We start from the raw sequence: 21,753 nt of genomic DNA, 5'->3' as shown, positions 1-21,753 counted from the left end.
GTAATGAGTTGATGCGCTATACAATTTTTGCGGGGAAATCCTCTTCTGATCATCGTCTATCGGCGCATCAGCGCACTGCGTCTATCAACTGAGCATTGTCTGTCGGCACAACCTGGCATGGTGGTTTTTGTTGGGCCCTCCAACAAGTGCTTTTGAGTGATATTTCCCCTGATTCAGCATCATCCCTCAAGGCCCCGACCTAGGCTTATGCAGCAACAGGTCAGTCTGATGCATGTCTGCATACTATGCGCATTTTGCAGGCATAACAGACCGGCCTGCTGAAAGACCTTGACGAGGGGGAGGGGCTTTACTCTAGCCACTGATCTGGTTCTACGGGCTACCAAGGAGACGGCCAGAGCTATTGGCCATACTATGGCAGCTCTGGAAGCCTCAGAGAGACATTTGTGGCTTAATCTATCTAACATTAAAGAAAGTGACAAGTATATCTGTTGGATGCCCCGCTTTCTCCTGTGGGACTCTTTGGCGACTCTGTTAATTCAGTCGTCGAGAGGTTCCAGAAGGCTAAAAAGCAGGTGGTGGCATTCCAGCAGGTCTTCCCTTGTCGATCAAAGGTCTCAAAAGGTTGCTGGGCGGAAGCAGCCCCAGGCACACTCAAGCTCTTCGTACAGGGCGCAACAAAAACAGAAAGTGTTGTTTCTCGTGCCCCGCCGCAGAAAGAATGGGGGCAGGGTAAGCGCTCGAAGCCTCAACCTGGCAAAGATCAAACGGATCTGAGGAATGTCATCATTAAAGGAAGGCTTCAGCTAAGAGGTTCTAACGCCAGTGTCAGACCTCTGAGGGCAGGCCCATTCGAGGAGAAGTGGTTCACACCTCATCTTACGGTGCCGACTTCTCTCCAGTGCCCTCAGGGGGCCGTTCTGCCAACCCAACTAGTCAGTATCCCAGACAGTGTACATCTGGGAAAGTAGCGTAATGTAGTACAGAATTCAGTTTTCTTCTCGTTCTCCTCGCTTTCACGGGGTTCTACCCACTATGGTGGGTCCAGAGAAGTCTCTGGTTATGGAACAAGATGTGAGAACTTTCTTCCTTTCAAGAAAGGCGTGGATGTTGCACTGGCTCCTCTGCGACTCCAGGGCATTTCCGTGTTGAATTACATTGACGATTGGTTGATACTATCTCATTCAGAGCACATGGCGTTTTAATATCGAAATGTTGTCCTCGCTCATATGAAAGAGCAGGGGTTGAGGCAGAACGCAAAGAAGACTGTTCTTTCTCCAGTACAGAGGACCACCTTTTTGGGCGTTATGTAGGATTCTTTGATGATGCAGGCACGTTTCTCTCCTGCACACATAATCCTCTCAGCATTAAAAGAAATGAAAGCTTTAGCATAAGTTCTGCCAGGAAGACTCAATTACTTTGTCACTTATTACCTTCATTTCTATCCAATCACGTCTTTATACTTTCTGTATAAAAGATCGGTACTTACACATGTTTGAGTTCGCAGATGCTGACGCGACAACAACCTCCACCCTCCCCACCACCACCAGGATGGTCCTGTCCATACCTCCCAGGGGGGTCGGCTGCGCCCCTGCCTTCGTTTTCAGGCAGGAGATGCAGATCCGCTACCCTCGGATTACGAACTATGGACGGGGCCTACGCCAAAGAACTTTATAATAATGCTTGCTGGGCTGTCAATAAATGTATGCTTCGTTACATCATTTTATCTCCCGAGTCTTTCTGGTAGAACTGAAGCTAGGCAAGTCACGCACTGTCAAACAGTTTCAAAGATTGTCGGCAGCAGCAGCCAACATCATACATGTTGTACATGAGACCCCTGCAGTGGTGGCTCAAGACCAGGGGATTTTCCCCGAGGGGCAATCCATTCCACATGATCAAGGTTACAAGAAGATGTCTTTGTCCCTTGACAATGTGGAGGAAACCTGGTTCTCGTCCAAAGGCCCAGTGTTATGACTTCCTTGTTGTCACATTAAGTTTTATTAACTAAGTTCGGGAGGAGCACGTTCAGATAATTAACACGAGTGGATAGCACTCAGCAAGCAATGATAAGAGGGTATATATAGACTCAGCAGTCTTACCTCGATCCATTGACAGTTTGCAGCATGCCCCCACCACCCCTTCTCCACACTTCTAGTTCTAAACACTTACATGCGGGGGGAGTACTCTGGGTTCGGGCTGAATTCCGAGCTCGGAGCCCTCTGGACAGCACGCCAAATACGCATTAAATCTTACTCCCTCAAAATTATATGTAAGTGTGAACTCGTGAAGTGATGTTAATGACGGATGCTTCTCTCACATGTTGGGGAGCAGTCCTGAAGGGCCACTCATCCCAGGGTCTGTGGAAGTGCGTTTTCTGATCTACGGGGGACATGTTCTTGACCATTTAGACAACACATCAGTGGTCGCTTAGGTTGAGACAAGGGCTGAGGCCCGAGGAATGGAGACTTTACCCCGAGGTGGTGGGTCTTCTATGGAGGAGGAAGAGAAGTGGAAGAGGACATATTAGTGTCTCAAGAATGACACACTGTCCGCTTTGGTTCTGTCTGACTCATCCAGCCCCACTAGTGTTGAATACCATTATGCCTGTATGCATTTTCCCCGGTCACTCTGCTCCCGGGAGTTATGGAGAGAGTTTGCCGGGAGGGTGCCCATCTACTGTTGGTGGCTCCTCTTTGTCCAACTCACATCTGGTTTTTAGACTTGATATCTCTCCTCTATGGCTCCCTTAAGGAGATTTCGATCAGGAGGGACCTTCTGTGTCAGGCTGGGGCTAAATATTTAACCCCCGTCCAGAGGAAAGTTGTGCGTTTTAGTCATAGAGTCAGCTATTCGGCTGCTCCCTTTGAGCCTGTCAAGGAGGTTTCAGGAAAATTTCTGACCTTGAAAGCTTTATTTCTTTTGGCCATTACTTCTCTCAAGAGGATTCGAGATCTACAAGCCCTTTCGTTTTCCACTTCGTGTTTGCATTTTTGCCCATGGCATGGTAAAGGCTTTTTTTTCACCCTAGGTTGGGCTATATTCCTAAGGTCCTCACTAACGTGGCCAGATCTGTAGTGCTGCAGGCCTTCTGTCCTACGCCCAGACCAGGAGAAATTAAAAGTGCTTTGCCTGGTTAGGGCGCTTGATGCTTACGTTCACAGAGCTGCCATGTGGCGTAAATCTGATCAACTCTTTGAATGCTTTGGGTCGCCCAGAAAGGCGTACCCAGCATCTAAGCATATAATGAGTAATTGAGTTGTCGAGGTTATCTCTCTTGCTTATGAATTGGCCGGTCAGCCTTCTCCCTTAGCTGTCCGGGCCCATTCTACTAGGAGTGTGGCGGCTTCTAAAGCCTTGCTCTCTGGGGCCTCTCTTCATGATGTATGGGGTGCAGCGGGCTGGTCATCTCCGCACACATTCGTCAGGTTCTATGACCTTAACCTTGGCACCACCCCTGGCTTCCAGGTGCTTCAGTCTTAGTTGTGCTCCAGACAGGGCCGGATTGGGGCCACTTTTCAGCCCGGGAGTTTCAGGCCCAAGACCGACCCTCTTTTTCTATGGTGGAATTCCAAATTAGTACTTTTTCCAAATTGGATAAATGAAGCAACAGTTCAGCTCTTACTATTGTGTAGTTTTTATTAATACCATGGTTCAACAAATAATGTAAAGGTTAAATAATAATTAACTTAAGCTGAGAAGTTAACAAAAAATATTCCACTATTCCACAAGGATAGGTTGATAAATTAACAAAAGCAGAAAGAAAGAAAGAAAGAAAGAAAGAAAGAAAGAAAGAAAGAAAGAAAGAAAGAAAGAAAGAAAGAAAGAAAGAAAGAAAGAAAGAAAGAAAGCAAGCATTTGAAATGTATCCCACTCTTCCACAAAGAGGCATATTGATTGTTATATTAATGGCATAATAGGCATATTAATGTTTACAGATTTATTTGTATTCAAAAATAATGCTTTTTTTAATCAAAAAACGTGATACCTACTCTCAGATAAATGAGGCCTATGATTAATCAGATGCAAATAGAAATATAAAACCAGTCCTAATTGAAAGAAAACAAGTTGACAAAAAGATTGAATCCAATGATAATATAGTATAATGAGAGATTTATAAGCTATTTTTTGTAGGCTGGTCATTTTTGACCGGGAACACCACAAGTGTGACTATGTGCCATTTTGTACAAAACAAAAGGTTTTCAAAACAAATTTCCTAGTGACAAATTAAAGTAGACTAGTGTGATCAACAGTGCAATTTTTTTTCATATTTTATGTAATATTTACAAATTTGTTGAAGATTGAATCCAATATTGGGTGATTATATAGCATAACAAGTGATTTATAAGCTATTTTTTGTAGGACGGTCATTTTTGACCGGGAACACAAAAGGTGTTATAGGGTTTTGAACACAACCTGAGGGTTAAATAACTTTAATTCATATTGTTTACTCTGGTTTCCTCTCTACCTGTCCCTGTAGTCATCATGGCCTCCTCATTTTCAGCGGGGGACTGGCTTATCTGCTGCTCAGAAGCTACAAAAAAATAATTAAGAGGTCATTTTACTGCATACACAGATCAAGCTTGAGTTTTGTTATCAATATTAAATTGCATAATATTTGCAAAGTCTATGAATCGCCATGTATTGGGTGATACAAAAAGGCTAATATTTTATAAAATAGTAATAAAAAAATATAATAGTATATTTTGCTTGTGAATAGGTTGACAACGCTACAACGGTATTAGCCGAATAATTATGTTGCTAATGCTAATCATTACTAGACCTATCTCTCTTTACCTGTTGCCACTGTTTGTCCTCTTGAAAATAAATCTGTAAGCTTGGCACATTTGGCAGCATCCTCCTCCAATGCCTTTCTTTTTTTCAAGCTGGCTTTTTCAGCCCCTCCTAGCCTCTTCTTTCCATCCATCCTCCCTGACACGTACCGTTACGGTAGGGCCGGCCCAGCTATCGGTAGGCTCTGGCGGTGCCGCGGTAGCCTACCTGAGAAAACGTTTTGGAAAAGACGGGCTATGGACCCAACCAACTCTATGGGAGGGGAGGGGAGAACTCCCTCTCATGGTACAACCCATGCAGAGGCTGCGCGCTGCGGTGTCAGAATCCGGAACGTGTGTAGCCTAATGTAACTAACGTGACAAATGTGAAAAAAAAATAAGAAAAAAAATCCTCGACCGGCCCAAAAGTGAAGCGGCCCACCGGGAATTCTCCCGATTCTCCCGATTACCCACCCCCGGCCTGGCTCCAGATATTATTCACACTAGACAAGCACTGGTCAGTATGGCATAGTAGGTATTAACGTTCCCATAGTATTGTAACTTACAACGCAACGCCAGTTCCCTTGAAAGGGAATGCCTCGGTTACGACTGTAACATCGGTTCCCTGAAGAGGGAACGAGATGCTGCATTGCTCCGCCATAACTTATTTCACTTCACTTACTTACTTCATGACTTACTTCAGCCTATCAGAAGCTGACACTGTTTGGTTCAGGGGTGCTTTAATACCTTCCTGGTTGTGACATCACCCCCCATGATGTTCCGCCACACCATTGGGCTGATTTCACACGTGCTTCAAGACGCAATCACGCAGACGTTCTCATAGTGTGATCACTTATGACACAGCATATCATTCCCTCTTCAGGGAACCAAGGTTACTGTCTTAAGTCGTTTTTATGACTTACCATATTCTTTCACTTCAAAATCACGTGAGATCATCCTGTCACCAATAAAAGCCTTCAGTATGTACATGCCTTGACAGGCCTCTGGGTTTAATTCATAAGAACGCTGCAAAATCCACCTTGTTGAAGAAACATTTGTCCATTGGCCAATCCAGTTACCTTTACTGTCCTGTTTAATAGCAAAGACACAGTGCAGATATTTTGTGACAGTCAGCTAAACATATCCTGACTATCAATGAAGAAATATATAATTACCCTACTGAAAATACAATAATTGCAAATATAACCAAAATTCTAGTTTTAATCAGATTTAAAAGGTGTGTTTGTTATGACTGCACAGAAGGTTTTGTGTTCTTACCTCAAGAACCACTGTACTATACTGTGAAAGAGCAAATAGTAATTTAAGATTAAAAGACAAAAAATAGTTTATTTATTAAACGTGTATTCAACAATGCAAGAGATAATAAAGATGCCAGATAAACACATCAGACCTGCTGATCAAGGGGTGCAAAGTTTGTATCCATGGTAACAACTCTGAAGTTCACTGTAAAATAGAAATGTGTATTAAAAAAACTTCACTTTTGATGTCTTCAGCTCTTATGTAAGGGACGATTGCTTACAGTCATATTTCTCTCCTGTAAATGACCAAACTGTGTGTGAACCGTATTAAGTGTCAAATACAGGACTGACAACTGTATTCTGCTGCTGGGTGAATGTGTCTTTTGAGCCAAATTCAACTAGCTGTACTTTAGCCAAGTTTAGCCATACTGTTACAAAAATGTCTGACAATTTGCTCCAGCTGACCAGTTAGAATCAAGTAGGCCTATCCCAGACAGCTATGAGGTTTATTACATGTAACGATTTATATCCAGGGTGTCAAACTCCTGGAGGGCTTCAGAGTTTAGTCCAAACCCTGTTGATTTCAAATAACCCTGAAGGACCTGATCAGGTACATTTAATAACTAGAATGCATTTCCGGAGGAATTGCGAAGTGTGCTTGCTCGGGTGCGGTTCACTAACGTTAGTAGGTAGTGGATAAGGGTGCGTTGAAGTTTGCTTGATCTGAGAATTTCAACAATAGTACTTTTTTCAAGATTGTGCAAAAAGGTGAAAAGTTATGTGCATTAAGAGACATGTCTGCAATGTAGACTAGTGCCAATGGCATTGTTTATGTGGCTTGGTTGTTGGTTTTGAAATAATTGGTTATGAATATACAGCAGAGAGTGGGAGTGTTTTGGGTGATGAAATAGTAGCCTATTGAAAAGAAGTTGACAGTCTTCATTTACTGTATCCAATAAGCCAATACAAAACTCACCCAGCTGTTCTGTGGTTGAGTGTTCCCTTTGATTAGGAACAAATTTACTATCTCAAATTAAGGTCTACCGTAATTAGCGATGCTTTGATTGCTGCTGTCAAGATGGTTGTCATCACCTACACAGAAACGCTGATTTTTATAGCCTACCGTCAGTCCTCATTTTGTAATTAAATGAAAATCGCTATCAGTTTCACTATTAGCTTACTCTAGTGATGCAATCTCAACAACATGGATAACGCTGTTTGGCCTTGCCTAACTTTATATGACATATGCGCCATATGCTAGAGTTACACATCCCGCTGCCATTTCAGGGCTTGAATTTCGGTGCGGGAATGTGGGGATTGCGCATAATTTAAACCATTCCCGCAAGGTTAGCTTTTATAGTGCGAGAAATTCCCGCACAAATATATTCGCTTCATCTCAGAACAAATGATAAAAAAATAAATTCACAGATGCGAGAAAAAAGATGTCAAACTGTCTTTTATTTTCTAATTTAATTTCTCAATCAGCGCTGGACCGGCATTTTTTGTCTTCCGCTGAGCCCTGGCCGTAGACAGATCATATGTTTCACGCTGTCAATGCAGTGGTCTGTGTTGCGCTGATCTTATTCACACTATCGAGTGTAGGTGCAGCATTCTAACATTGAGTCATAATGAGCTGTTTGTGAAGAAATTATCCGCTTCCAAATTATGTCATTTTAATCACGAAATTGAAACATTATAAAACAATTTGCTCTTAATGATGTTTTATTAACAAAGTTCGGGAGGAGCAGGTTCAGATAATTAACCAAATTATGCACAGCTGGAGATTAATCAGTAATCAACTCAATGACTCAATATAAATTCACAGCAGACCTATCTCTGTTCATTGAAAGTTTGTCAGCAATTGGCTGCGCCCTATCTTCCCAACATGTCCGAATCAAGCTCTCCCATCCGATGAAGGAATTTTCCGTCCTTTTGGAATATTTGCCAGAATCCTCGGGTGTTATATTGCGGGCATCAAGCCAAATAAACGGGTCATTGCCACCACGGGCGAAATACCACCGATCTTCTTCCGCTTTTATTTTTTTCTAAACCAGATCATTCAAGTAATGTTTTTTCCTGCCATGGAGAATGGTCATAAGGCTTGCAAAGCACCATGCTCGCGTTTCGGGCAATGCCGCCCTCTTCACGCGAAAGAACGGGCTTCTCCAGCAGCTCTAGGCCGAAGCTGCAGGCCCTCAAGAGCAGCGCCGCAGATTCAGTACCGGTCGGCCAGCCTACGCTCTCAACCCCGTTGGCTGAACTCCGCGAGTGCTCCGTGGTTAAATTTCGCATCGCATTCAGTTGTTCAGTTATAACGAGGGGAACACGTTTTAAATGGTGTCGGTCCAAATTATTTTCTGTCATTAACGCGCTGCTTTCTTGTGGCTAAAACTCACAAGTAGGCCTACAGTAGCTCGCGGCCTTGTGCACTGCGTGCTGAACGCATGCGCTCATGTCACGTTTTGGGTTTGTTCTTGTCATGTTTCTGTGTCATGTCTTGTTTCCATGTCTGTCATGTGATTCCCTGTTTGTCATGTGATCCTGCCATGTCTTGTCATTGGTTAATTGTCTGATCATTGTTCACAGGTGTCCCTTGTTTTGTCATTAGTCTGTGTATTTAAGCCCTCATGTTTGCCATGTGTCTTTGTCAAGTATTGTTTCCTGTATTCTGCTGTAGTGTAAGTTTCATGTTCATGCCATGGTTTTTGTTTTCATGCCACGTCATGTTTTTGTTTTATTTTAGTTACAATAAACTGCACTTGGGTTCTCATTTCTCAACTTGCCTCCAGTGGATCCCTTATTACAGCTCAGAATCTTTAACCTAACTTATATCGTTAACTATGTCCTGCAATTTATCTGCATAAATTGCATAGAAACTTAGTTATAGCATAAATGTTTTTATACATGGTTACAAGCAATGTGCTTCACACCATTAGTTTAGTGATCCTTAAATGAAACAAAATTAAACAAACACAAAATACCTAAACAAAATTCATGCAAAGCATCGTCTTTTACGTAAGCTGTTTCCTTAGAAACCAGCAACAGATAAACGAACAATCGTTATCTAAATCACAGTGTACTTTGACGTTGTTAATCATCAAACGTTCAATAATTGATCTTTCAGCCCTGCACAGTTTGGCTAAGCTCTGGATTCCAAACGCAGGTTAAAACCATGTGTTCAGCCTCATCGAATCCTGGCCATTAATTTGAACACAGTTAATCTCCAGTCCTCACGGCAAAGAATAAATAAATAAATAAATAAATAAATAAATAGGACTTTCTGATCTCGTCCACCTCTCAGACAGTCAATATCGTTCTAAGCAAACTGATATCTGTGCTCGGCCACTTAAACAACAGAAATGCATAATCCTGCAAGGTTTTCATCTTTAACCTCCTCTTCATCGCGTCTTAGATTAACGCACAAAAAAGATGACCATCGGCTCTCCAAGCCCCACTCTCCTCCTCCCTTTGCTCATCCACACACTGCAGGAGCTCATTGGTTTCATGTTACTCTGGCTATTTTCTCCTCTGCCACAGCAGTGATGTTTCCTCTGCTCCCACAGGTTCTCTGTAACTCTGGCTATTTGCTCCATTGCCGCAGCAGTGATGTTTTCTTCTGCTACCACAGGTTTTAACTTACTCCGGCTTTTTCTCCATTAACAGTGATGTCTCCTCTGCTCCCGCAGGAGCTCCGTTCCCTTGGCTAATCTTGTTTACTGCCACTGCAGTGTCTCCCCTGCTCCCACAGGATTTCCGTTTCTCTTGCTATTTTTCTCCCCTGCCACAGCTGTGATGTCTCCTCTGCTCCTGCAGGGACGGTTTCTCCGGCTAATTTTCCACTGCTTCAGCAGTGATGTCTCCTCCGCTCCTGCAGGTTTTCTGTTACTCCGGCTAATTCTCCACCGCCACAGCAGTGATGTTTCCTCTGCCCCCACAGGTTTTCTGTTACTCCGGCTATTTTCTCCACTGCCACAGCAGTGATGCCTCCTCTGCTCCTGCAGGTTTTCTGTTACTCCGGCTATTTTCTCCACTGCCACAGCAGTGTTGTCTCCTCTGCTCCCGCAGGTTTTCTGTTACTCCGGCTATTTTCTCCACTGCCACAGCACTGATGTCTCCTCTGCTCCCGCAGGAACTCTATTTCTCTGGCTAATTTTTTATACTGCTGTAACAAGGCTGCATGAACTGTTTCTCCGGCTAATTCTCTACTGCCACAGCAATGAGGTTCCTTTTGCTCCCTCAGGATTTCTGTTACTCTAGCTACTTTCTCCCCTGCCGCAGTAGTGATGTCTCCTATGCTCCCGCAAGCTCTGTTTCTCTGGCTAATTCTCTACTGCCACAGCAGTGAGGTTTGCTTTGCTCCCACAGGATTTGTTACTTTTCTCTACTGCTAGCAGGGATGTGTCTGCTCCAGCAGGAGAACTGTTTCTCTGGCTAATCTCGTCTTCTGCTTCAGCCTTTCTCCGTCCAGCGAGCTTCGGTCTCCCAGAGGATGTACTGTAGCATGAATTTAAGTTTTCTCTTCTGTCCAGCGAGCATTGGTCTCCCAGCGGACACTGCATGCATCTATGTTTTCTCTCTTCTCTGTCCAGCGAGCATTGGTCTCCCAGCGGACACTGCATGCATCTATGTTTTCTCTTCTCTGCAAGCATCGGTCTCACAGCGGAGGCAGTCCTTCCATCCAAACTCATAGACTGCCTAAATAATTCCAAACGCGAATTCTTCTCGCCGCTCGGCCACCTAAACCATGCTATACACAATTCCGCATGGCCGCCCTTTCATCACGCACCTCCTCGCCCTAAGTTTATGGATAACTTACTCTAATCAGCGGAATGGCTTAACCTTTTTCTACGATTACATCTCTCTCCCCCTCGATGCCGTTGACAGCTCCTTCCAATCGTCGTCACGGCTTTCCCAGGGGGGAAAGTGGTCAACTAACAGGATCCTGGTCCATCGCGACAAACTAAACTATGCACTGCATCAACAAAGGTCATTCTTACTCACCCGCGTTAATTGCCACTCCTCAGATGCCTCATCTGGAACTCCGCTTGATCAGTTGGCAATAACTGCCAAACACGTTCCAGGAGCACAAAATCAAATCGCTGACTCTCTCCCATTACTCTTTCCAGAAATTCAGGACGTTGGTGTCAGAAGCATAAAAAGCTTAATAGAGCTATCTAACCAGCATTCAGTTTTCAATAAATTAGTCTACGGTAAGCCTGCCCCCGCCATAAATCTCAAACATCCCTGCTCATTAAAGGATTCAAGAACTTATCCCACTCGTCCGGATACCAGTCAATCTATTGCAATTGACATACTCACCAAATGTATTCCAACACTCTGTCTCGCATACCATTCCACCAACTCCATCTGCACACTGAAAGCACGTCTGTCCTAGCTGTCTTCGGTTTTCTCCACTGCTCCGAATTGACTATCACATCTAACGTTGACTCAAATACCCATCCTTCAATCTCAGATTTACAGATCGTAGATATCTGAACCATATTTTCTTCATTAAACAAGTAGTAAACTGATCGAGCAAAAAGGTCACTTCGTTTACCTTTTCAATCCGCCAACCCCCATCCAACTGTACCACTCGTTTTATTTACTGCAGTATAAACGTTCAATGTTCAAATCCCCACTCGGCCCACATCAGAAGCGTTCAAAACCTATATCAGATCCAGCCGCTTCCACATCAAACGCTCACCAAGCCATAATTAAATCATTAATTTCCATCACCTGCTGCGCTCCATCCATTGTCACTCTCAGTACCAGTACCAGTACCAAGTTCCAACCCACTTCCAGTATCATTTGGTTCGCTGCGTTCAAGCTCGATACAATAAACATCTACCATACAGCGTATTTTTACAAACAATGGCAGGCTCTCCCGTTCGCACACGTAACGGCTCCTCGTTCAAGGGCCGGGCTCTGTCCCCCTTCCGAAGCGCTGATCGAGCGCTCCCGTTCGAATCGCAGTGAGAGTCTGCCCGTCTTAGTCGTCGTGGGACGGCCACGCTCGTGTCGCTGTGTGGGCTCCCCATTCGTCGGGCCGCGAGGGTTCTGTTCCCGTGTCCCAGCCCCCTTCGAAGCACCGGTCGAGCCCCCCGACAGAGTCCAGCGGGCGCCCTCCCTTCCGCTGGCGAGGCCTACCCATCCGATGCCGTGAGCATCCAAGTTCCCGTCGGACGCTGCGAGGGCCCTCCCAGTTGAATGGCTAAACTCTTTCTCAAATCACGCTCGTAAAAATCTTGCGTCATCGAGTTGACAGTTCAACTGCCGAATGGGCTTATCCGTCCGATGCCGTGAGCATCCAAGTTCCCGACGGATGTCGCGAGAGCCCTCCCGGTCGAAACAGTCAAGCTCGTTTTTAGTAAATACCTTCTCATGCCCTGCACTTTTTGGGGGGATTAATTCCACATCATTTTACGATTGCTGTCCTGCGCTCACCTGGCTTTTATGGGGGGAGTACTCTGGGTTCGGGCCTAACTCCGAGCTCGGAGCCCTCCCCCCGGACAGCACGCCAAATACGCATAAACTTATTGTACTAATTATGACCGCCGCTAGCGTAGCTAGCCGGTCATATAGGGATTGTCAAAGTTTTTTTTTTTTTTTTTTTTTGTCACCTTACTGAATTTTTCGTCAACGATACCAGGGACACCGAAGCACCGGGGAACATGAAATTTGGTGGGCATGTAGCCCCACTAGACTTCTAAGGAAAAATTTCGTTTGGTCCCCGGGGGCCACTCCCCCCCCGCGCTGGGCCCCCCCAAACCCCCAAAAATGCAGTTTTTCCTAAATAACTACCTGAACCGTGGCACCGAGGATGAAGAAATTTTTATGGTATGTTGGTCTACTAGACTTTTACGGAAAAATTTCGTTTGGTCCCTGGGGGCCACTTCCCCCCCCGCGCTGGGGCCCCCTTAAATTTTTCGTCAACGATACCAGGGACACCGAAACACCGGGGAACATGAAATTTGGTGGGCATGTAGCCCCACTAGACTTCTAAGGAAAAATTCCGTTTGGTCCCCGGGGGCCACTCCCCCCCTGCGCTGGGCCCCCCCAAACCCAAAAAAATTCAGTTTTTCCTAAATAACTACCTGAACCGTGGCACCGAGGATGAAGACATTTTTATGGTATGTTGGTCTACTAGACTTTTACGGAAAAATTTCGTTTGGTCCCCGGGGGCCACTTCCCCCCCCCGCGCTGGGGCCCCCTTAAATTTTTCGTCAACGATACCAGGGACACCGAAACACCGGGGAACATGAAATTTGGTGGGCATGTAGCCCCACTAGACTTCTAAGGAAAAATTTCGTTTGGTCCCCGGGGGCCACTCCCCCCCCGCGCTGGGCCCCCCCAAACCCAAAAAAATGCAGTTTTTCCTAAATAACTACCTGAACCGTGGCACCGAGGATGAAGACATTTTTATGGTATGTTGGTCTACTAGACTTTTACGGAAAAATTTCGTTTGGTCCCCGGGGGCCACTTCCCCCCCCGCGCTGGGGCCCCCTTAAATTTTTCGTCAACGATACCAGGGACACCGAAACACTGGGGAACATGAAATTTGGTGGGCATGTAGCCCCACTAGACTTCTAAGGAAAAATTTTGTTTGGTCCCCGGGGGCCACTCCCCCCCCCGCGCTGGGCCCCCCCAAACCCAAAAAAATGCAGTTTTTCCTAAATAACTACCTGAACCGTGGCACCGAGGATGAAAACATTTTTATGGTATGTTGGTCTACTAGACTTTTACGGAAAAATTTCGTTTGGTCCGCGGGGGCCACTTCCCCCCCCGCGCTGGGGCCCCCGTAAATTTTTCGTCAACGATACCAGGGACACCGAAACACCGGGGAACATGAAATTTGGTGGGCATGTAGCCCCACTAGACTTCTAAGGAAAAATTTCGTTTGGTCCCCGGGGGCCACTCCACCCCCGCGCTGGGCCCCCCCAAACCCAAAAAAATGCAGTTTTTCCTAAATAACTACCTGAACCGTGGCACCGAGGATGAAGAAATGTTTTTGGTATGTTGGTCTACTAGACTTTTACGGAAAAATTTCATTTGGTCCCCGGGGGCCACTTCCCCCCCCCCCGCGCTGGGGCCCCCTTAAATTTTTCGTCAACCATACCAGGGACACCGAAACACCGGGGAACATGAAATTTGGTGGGCATGTAGCCCCACTAGACTTCTAAGGAAAAATTTCGTTTGGTCCCCGGGGGCCACTCCCCCCCCCGCGCTGGGCCCCCCCAAACCCCAAAAAAATGCAGTTTTTCCTAAATAACTACCTGAACCGTGGCACCGAGGATGAAGAAATTTTTATGGTATGTTGGTCTACTAGACTTTTACGGAAAAATTTCGTTTGGTCCGCGGGGGCCACTTCCCCCCCCGCGCTGGGGCCCCCGTAAATTTTTCGTCAACGATACCAGGGACACCGAAACACCGGGGAACATGAAATTTGGTGGGCATGTAGCCCCACTAGACTTCTAAGGAAAAATTTCGTTTGGTCCTCGGGGGCCACTCCCCCCCCGCGCTGGGCCCCCCGAAACCCCAAAAAATGCAGTTTTTCCTAAATAACTACCTGAACCGTGACACCGAGGATGAAGACATTTTTATGGTATGTTGGTCTACTAGACTTTTACGGAAAAATTTCGTTTGGTCCCCGGGGCCACTTCCCCCCCCGCGCTGGGGCCCCCCAAACCCAAAAAAATGCAGTTTTTCCTAAATAACTACCTGAACCGTGGCACCGAGGATGAAGAAATTTTTATGGTATGTTGGTCTACTAGACTTTTACGGAAAAATTTCGTTTGGTCCCTGGGGGTATGATTAACTTGACAACCTCTGGGGGTATCCTCTGCTAAGTTTTGTAGAATTTCATCCATGGGGGGGTATAAAATAAATTCATTTATGTGCACATTTAGTGACTGTACACTCATCGGCCTGTAGATGGTGCTGTTGAGCGAAGGGTTGCTGGTTTAGGATGATACTGTCACACACACACATGCAGGAATACAAACAAACGCAAGCATGCACACACACTGACATCCACACGCACAGACACACACCCATACACACACATACAAATCCACATGCACAGACACACACACACACAAACACACACGCACACAAACACACACGCACACGCACACACACACACACACACACACACACACACACACACACACACACACACACACTTACTTTTTTTAGGTATATACATAAACACGCAATACAGCCAAATTACTCCACGTCATTTATTTTTGTGGAAAGCCAGTGCAGGCCTGAGCGGCGGTCATATTTTGTACCGCGATGCGGTACATCTAGTTATATGTAGATGTGAACTCGTGAAATGATGTTTTATTAACAAAGTTCGGGAGGAGCAGGTTCAGATAATTAACCAAATTATGCACAGCTGGAGATTAATCAGTAATCAACTCAATGACCGAGTATAAATTCACAGCAGACCTATCTCTGTTCATTGAAAGTTTCATCTACACTTACCAACTGGGGGGAGTACTCTGGGTTCGGGCCTAACTCCGAGCTCGGAGCCCTCCCCCCGGACAGCACGCCAAATACGCATAAACTTATTGTACTAATTATATGTAGATGTGAACTCGTGAAATGGTGTGCGAGTGCTAGAGTGCGGCAACAACAAACCAACTGATCAGCTTGCAGCGTAACAACATTGAATGCTCGGCTGAACAGCTGATCATAGAGGGCGCCTTATTATTTTTCATCTCCATAAATATATCTAGTAGTAAAGCTAATGCAAGGGCTAGAAATCAATTAATCTTTTGCTGATACTTCCTTGTCATCATGGAGAGCGCAGTTCATGGTTGCATAGCAACGACAGACGCCACGGGAGAGCAAGCGCGAAAGGAGGTCAGCGGCGCGCCCGCGCTTTCCACTTGTTTTTACACATCTAAGGTGCGTTCCATTCGACAGGGTCCATACGCAGTGTTCACTGCTCCCCAACTCCCTGAGCACGGTATATCAGTTGAAGTGGACTTCACTGACAATAACCGCTCATTTGAAACGCCCTGCAAACGTCATCAAAGAAAGTCAACAACGGGGTCGCGCAGATTATGATATAACATAAATATATATAGGACTACATTCATATTTTAATTTTTATTATTATATTATATATTTACAATTATATTGCACTATTTTACAACTACCTAAAATAAAATCCCTTTACTTCACAAACTAGCTAAGCTGGCTGCATTCATTGAGGTAAATTACAATCATCAAAAATAGTATATGACCAGCAAACACAGAACGTTGGCGCAACGTACCCGATCTTCTAACAATGTTTTAACAACATGGCCAAAAGATTTCTATAACTACGTTGTGTGGTGAAGGTTGTTACAGCGTTCAGGGCCATTGCTTAAGGTTGTGCCTAGGGTGTCTGGACTACATAATGTACTCGTCACTGCCCTGAAGCGGGAAAATCTGACTTTTAAATCCCAACCATCTGTTGGGCTCATTGTGTTGTCTTGTTCTTCATCGAGCAAGGATACGTGAGTATTGCGTTTAATTTAGCCTACCTCAGCTATCAAACTCAACCTACAACTTTAATTTCTAATGTAATTAATGTAGCCTCGCTTGCACTGTTTAGTTTTTCATTTGATTTTTCCGCTATTTAGTCTCATTCGTTTCTTTGCTCCTCTATCGTCCGGCTTTCGGCTACTGTCTGCCATACAGACCCGGTTTTGTTCATTAAATGTTCTGATCTGCCTTTGTTTTTTATTTTTTATTTATTATACTTAAAATAAATTTGTATATTCGTTTATTTGTTTTTTTTTCTCTCACAAATGTATTACTTTTGGAAGTGCAATTTGATGCAGTTTTAAAGGGATTGAAATAAATTTTTGATATGTTTTAGCTTACCTCAAGGGTATCCAAGATGTAGGTGTCTTTGTTTCCGCAGTAGTTTCAATTTTGATATTTTCAGGTCAAACCGTTCTTGTCTGTCAGTCATATAATGCAGGTCGATGGTCACTGTCTCAAAACACAAGCACAGAGTCCAAATTAAAACAATTCCCCATCGTCCAAATGAAACAATTCCCCATCATAAGTACACATTGATGGCCTAAGACACGAAACGAGCGGTTTGTGTGAGAAAACGAACAGTATTTATATCGTTTTTACCTCTTGTAACCATAGCCACGTCCAAGTGATCTGAGGGCGCGGGCGCTTCGGTCTGCGCAAGCGCCGGAAGTGATCTCTCGCGCCTGTACGTCACTCATTGTTTACACAGAACAGAGATTGTAGGTAAGACGGCTAATAGAAATGGTACTAATTTGCGCTTATCCGGGATGTTTCAACCGTCGTAAAAGAAAACAATTACGTATGCTCGCGCGAACTCATCCGGGAGTGGTGTTTTCACGAATTCCCAATTTATGAGCCTTCTCTCTTGAAGTTATGGTTGATCGCTCTTCGGCTGGATATCAACACACCCATAAACTTACTAAAGTTGAGGAGGGTCTGCAGCGATCATTTTTCCCCTGATGATTTTATAAACCAAGGAGTGGATCGCTTAGTACTGACATCATCAGCTGTGCCTATGATGTTTTCGCATCCAACGGAGGTATGTGAACAACGTCTTTGTATGTGTCCTTTCTATTTGTAAAGCTGACAACATATGCTCTCCACTTCTGTTGGCATCTCACAACACTTGCTACAAGAACCCCACCAATTTTGAAGAGATCTCTGTCTCTCTGAGGCTTGAAGACGTGCTGCTGCTGCAGCGGATGCTTCCTCCATCGCTCCATAGAGTTCTTGCTCCATGTATTCTGGTTCAAATAAATCTGGTTGTGAAAAAAATTCAACGTTGTCTGTTGATATATCGAAATCGTCTTCCATTGCGATTTCCTGTATATCTAAATAGGTTTAGATCTTCACAGTGAAAGGTAACACTTCCGAAATCTCTGTGTAAACAATGAGTGACGTACAGGCGCGAGAGATCACTTCCGGCGCTTGCGCAGACCGAAGCGCCCGCGCCCTCAGATCAGTTGGACGTGGCTGTGGTTACAAGAGGTAAAAACGATATAAATACTGTTCGTTTTCTCACACAAACCGCTCGTTTCGTGTCTTAGGCCATCAATGTGTACTTATGATGGGGAATTGTTTCATTTGGATGATGGGGAATTGTTTTAATTTGGACTCTGTGCTTGTGTTTTGAGACAGTGACCATAGACCTGCATTATATGACTGACAGACAAGAACGGTTTGACCTAAAAATATCAAAATTGAAACTACTGCGGAAACAAAGACGCCTACATCTTGGATGCCCTTGAGGTAAGCTAAAACATATCAAAAATTTATTTCAAAGTGAACTATCCCTTTAATAAAGTTGAATTAACGAAACCTTCTGTCATTTTTACTCTTCAAAGTGTACACTTGCAGGTGTTGATAGCCCCATTAAATAATAATATAGATAAACAATAAACGATAAAAAGTATATAATTATCTAACAAAATGCTAAATGGGGGATAAAGCAGCATATAAAAATATTGTCAGAACGTCGTCTCTCAGTTGCTGAATGTCGCGCAACTACGTTGCTACAGCCCTGTCGCGTCTTACAATTCTACGTTGTTACAATGTTGCCAGCACGTAGACAGCGACATTGCCATAGCAGAAATGCAACGTGCCAGAGATGTTGATGTCACAACGTAAATGTGGTTGCTGGGTGTAATATTCACAACAATAACCGTTAAAAATACTGTCATTTGTATAACAATGGCGAAATGTATGAATACTTACACACATACGTAAACTCCTCCATCGTTAGTTATGACCGTTCTGACTGGTGATGACGTGGTGCGCGAAATGACAGTTGGGTGATCATCGCTCTCCACTTCCTGTGAAGTGATGTATCGATGTTCCCTTATTCCCTATGCCGTGCGCAGTGCCCTTCAAACTGAACATGTTCGCTCCCTTCGGATTGGAATCTCACTTAAGATGGCGGAATACCCTGTGAAGTCCACTTCACCGTCCACTTACGGTCAAATGGAACGCACCTCTAGAGCGACGTTGTTGATTGTTTGAGCATGTGACTGCGCGTTTCTCCTTGTTTTCTATTGTTATGCGCAGCATATTTCCCGCGCGCACAAACACAGCCACAGACAATGAATGAATTATTCGGTTAGCAAAGAAGAGATGTATTTTGTATAAATTTTTTGGGTATTTTTTTTTATTAACTGTTTTTGAGAACTGGAAATGCACAATTCATGCATACAAATCTGTAGATATGAATAAATGAAGATGATTAAATTAGACCGATGCATATAAAAGTTATAGGTTGCGAAGGTCTTGAGACAGCTCTTTGCTTTTACCCATCATGAGATGTGTCTTGTGTGACACCTTGGCAATGAGACCTTTTTGTAGGCCATCATTTGGGACTGAACCAGCTGTTATTAATTTCCACTGACAGGGGGCTGGATTGCTTTTTAATTACTGTAAGTTTTCAGCAGTTGTCTTGGCTTTCCATGCCTTTTTGCGCCTCCCTTTCTTCATGTGTTCAATACTTTTTCCCTGTGTCATTTCACATTATTACACATAACTTAATTTCTGAACTTATTTTTGTTTGTTTCTTTGTATGTATTGCTTACTTGGGTTGTTACCAACATCTGGTGAAAATTTCATGTCAATAGCACCTTTGGAAATATATTTACTGAGAAAAATTATGACGTGTTCAATACTTATTTCCCCCGCTGTATGTGCTACGTCAGCTGTGATCAGGGTTTAGATGTCAGTGACACCAGCATTATTTACTGAGCTTTAGCCTTTGAGACATTCACAGCTCACCTGTCTGTCCTGGAGTATAGATGGGTTTATCAGTCTGGATAAAAGTCAGAGGATGGTAAGGCTTGAACATGACTTTTCTCTCTTCAGTCGTCCTGAAAGTCTCTCCCTGAAGTTCAACCTTCATTGTCTGCACTGATTCTGCCTTTACCAGAGGAGCCTGATGAGAAATAATTTCCTGTATTCACAACTTGCCACAAAAACTAGATGCATTATGATGAAACATATTTGATAATATTCATTATGTGCATGTTTTGATGGCAGACCTTGAAGTTAAAGCAGCGATGAAACTCTTCCTCAGCTTTCTCCTGCAGCAGTAATGTGCTCTGGATACCATGAACCAGATGAATGTTCATGACAAGGCTTTCATTGGGCTTAAGAAGACTTGCACACAGTTTGGCCTCAGATCCCGACTTGATCACTGCAGGAAACATCACCATGAAATATCTGTACAGAGAAAATGATCATACAATATTGGTTAGATGTAATAAGAAAAATAAAACATAAACTGGGAGGGAAAATCAATACAGTTAATTTAATATTGATCAATTGAAAATATGAATATGAAAAGTGTGAATAAAAGAACAAACAAAGTTTGGTGACTAAATTATTTATATTTGTACGTTTATTCAGAGAATTGCTCTTAAAAATACACTGCCATTAAAAAAATCTGTCACTGTCATTCATTTTAAATGATCTTATGCCTTAAGTTGTCTCTTAACCTTCTTGCTGCATTAGGACATTTTCAGTTTAATTTCTTTGGCCATTTTGGCTGTTTTAATGCAAATGGTATGTCCTTTGGAAAAATTGTGACTTTTTGGATACATTTTTAAATTTTGATCCCATGTTGCATAATATGTATAACACACACTGTGTAGATCAAATAGGAACATATAGCACCATAATGACCAAAAATGGCCCATTGAAACCCATTAAAACGTCGTTTAAAGCCGGGCCGTCATTAATACATGAATCATGACTTATGTTGAAACATCCTTTCATTTTGAAGCAAAAGCATTATATTTGGATTATATAGTGTATTCCACCAGAGGTATTCCCTATGGGGGGAAATGCACGTTATTTTCCTGGTTTCCACTATGGACACTATTGACTGTGTTATGAAGCATTTTAATGGCTCAATGATCCAAAATGATGTTTCTGAGTATGTGTGGATGTCTGAGAGCAATGTGTGTCTGCGTTGACAAATGTTTGTGTGTGTGTGTGTAGGGCCTAAATATAATACATGGTGTTTAGGCGAGTGACAAAAATCATAATATCCTGAAGGTCATATTTTTTTTTTCTCTCTCTCTCTCTCTCTCTCTCTCTCTCTCTCTCTCTCTCTCTCTCTCTCTCTCTCTCTCTCTCTCTCTCTCTCTCTCTCTCTCTCTCTCTCTCTCTCTCTCTCTCTCTCTCTCTCTCTCTCTCTCTCTCTCTCTCTCTCTCTCTCTCTCTCTCTCTCTCTCTCTCTCTCTCTCTCTCTCTCTCTCTCTCTCTCTCTCTCTCTCTCTCTCTCTCTCTCTCTCTCTCTCTCTCTCTCTCTCTCTCGCAAATTTTAACAGTTTGACTGATGTTTGATTGGATGTGCAGTTATTAGTGTAAAGTGAAAATAAAAGCGGGGACAGGACACACCCTTGTGGGGCGCCGATATTAAGAGTCCTCGTTGATGACACATGATTATTAATTTTAACAAATTGCTTCCTACAGGATAAAAAGTTCAAAATCCATTGACAGAGAACAACATTGACACCCATCGCTAAAAGAGAGTTATACAGCCTGATTGGGATAATGGTGTTGAAGGCTGAACAAAAATCAAGGAACATCCGCGAGCATATGTATTTTGGGGGGGTGATCAACCAAACCCGTTAGAGGGAGGCTCAGAGAATTAATCTGGGTTTCTCTGGCCTCAAATCTACAGTAAAAATCATTTAGCCTCTCAGGGAGGGAGGGGTCGCAGTCTGAGACGTGATGCTTGA

At 43.8% G+C, this 21,753-nt stretch overlaps 1 protein-coding gene across 3 annotated transcripts in view; it reads right to left on the bottom strand.

Moving 5' to 3' along the window:
• LOC309506211 (alpha-2-macroglobulin-like) overlaps positions 1 to 21,753 on the bottom strand; it is a 55,181-nt gene that overhangs the window by 21,716 nt on the left and 11,712 nt on the right. For all 3 annotated transcript variants that reach the window (XM_082179911.1, XM_082179912.1, XM_082179913.1), the window contains exons 2-6: positions 20,047 to 20,227; positions 19,784 to 19,940; positions 6,139 to 6,191; positions 6,006 to 6,026; positions 5,651 to 5,816 (exon numbers count right to left, since the gene is read on the bottom strand). In XM_082179911.1, the coding sequence (XP_082036037.1) occupies positions 5,651 to 5,816; positions 6,006 to 6,026; positions 6,139 to 6,191; positions 19,784 to 19,940; positions 20,047 to 20,227 (578 nt within the window). The remainder of the gene's footprint in view (positions 1 to 5,650; positions 5,817 to 6,005; positions 6,027 to 6,138; positions 6,192 to 19,783; positions 19,941 to 20,046; positions 20,228 to 21,753) is intronic.

This window comes from Leuciscus leuciscus (assembly GCF_965113295.1).
Source record: "Leuciscus leuciscus genome assembly, chromosome: 9".
NCBI classification, from domain to species: domain Eukaryota; kingdom Metazoa; phylum Chordata; class Actinopteri; order Cypriniformes; family Leuciscidae; genus Leuciscus; species Leuciscus leuciscus.
Note: the sequence above shows the minus strand (reverse complement) of the source record. Positions and strands in the feature narration are given on the sequence as shown.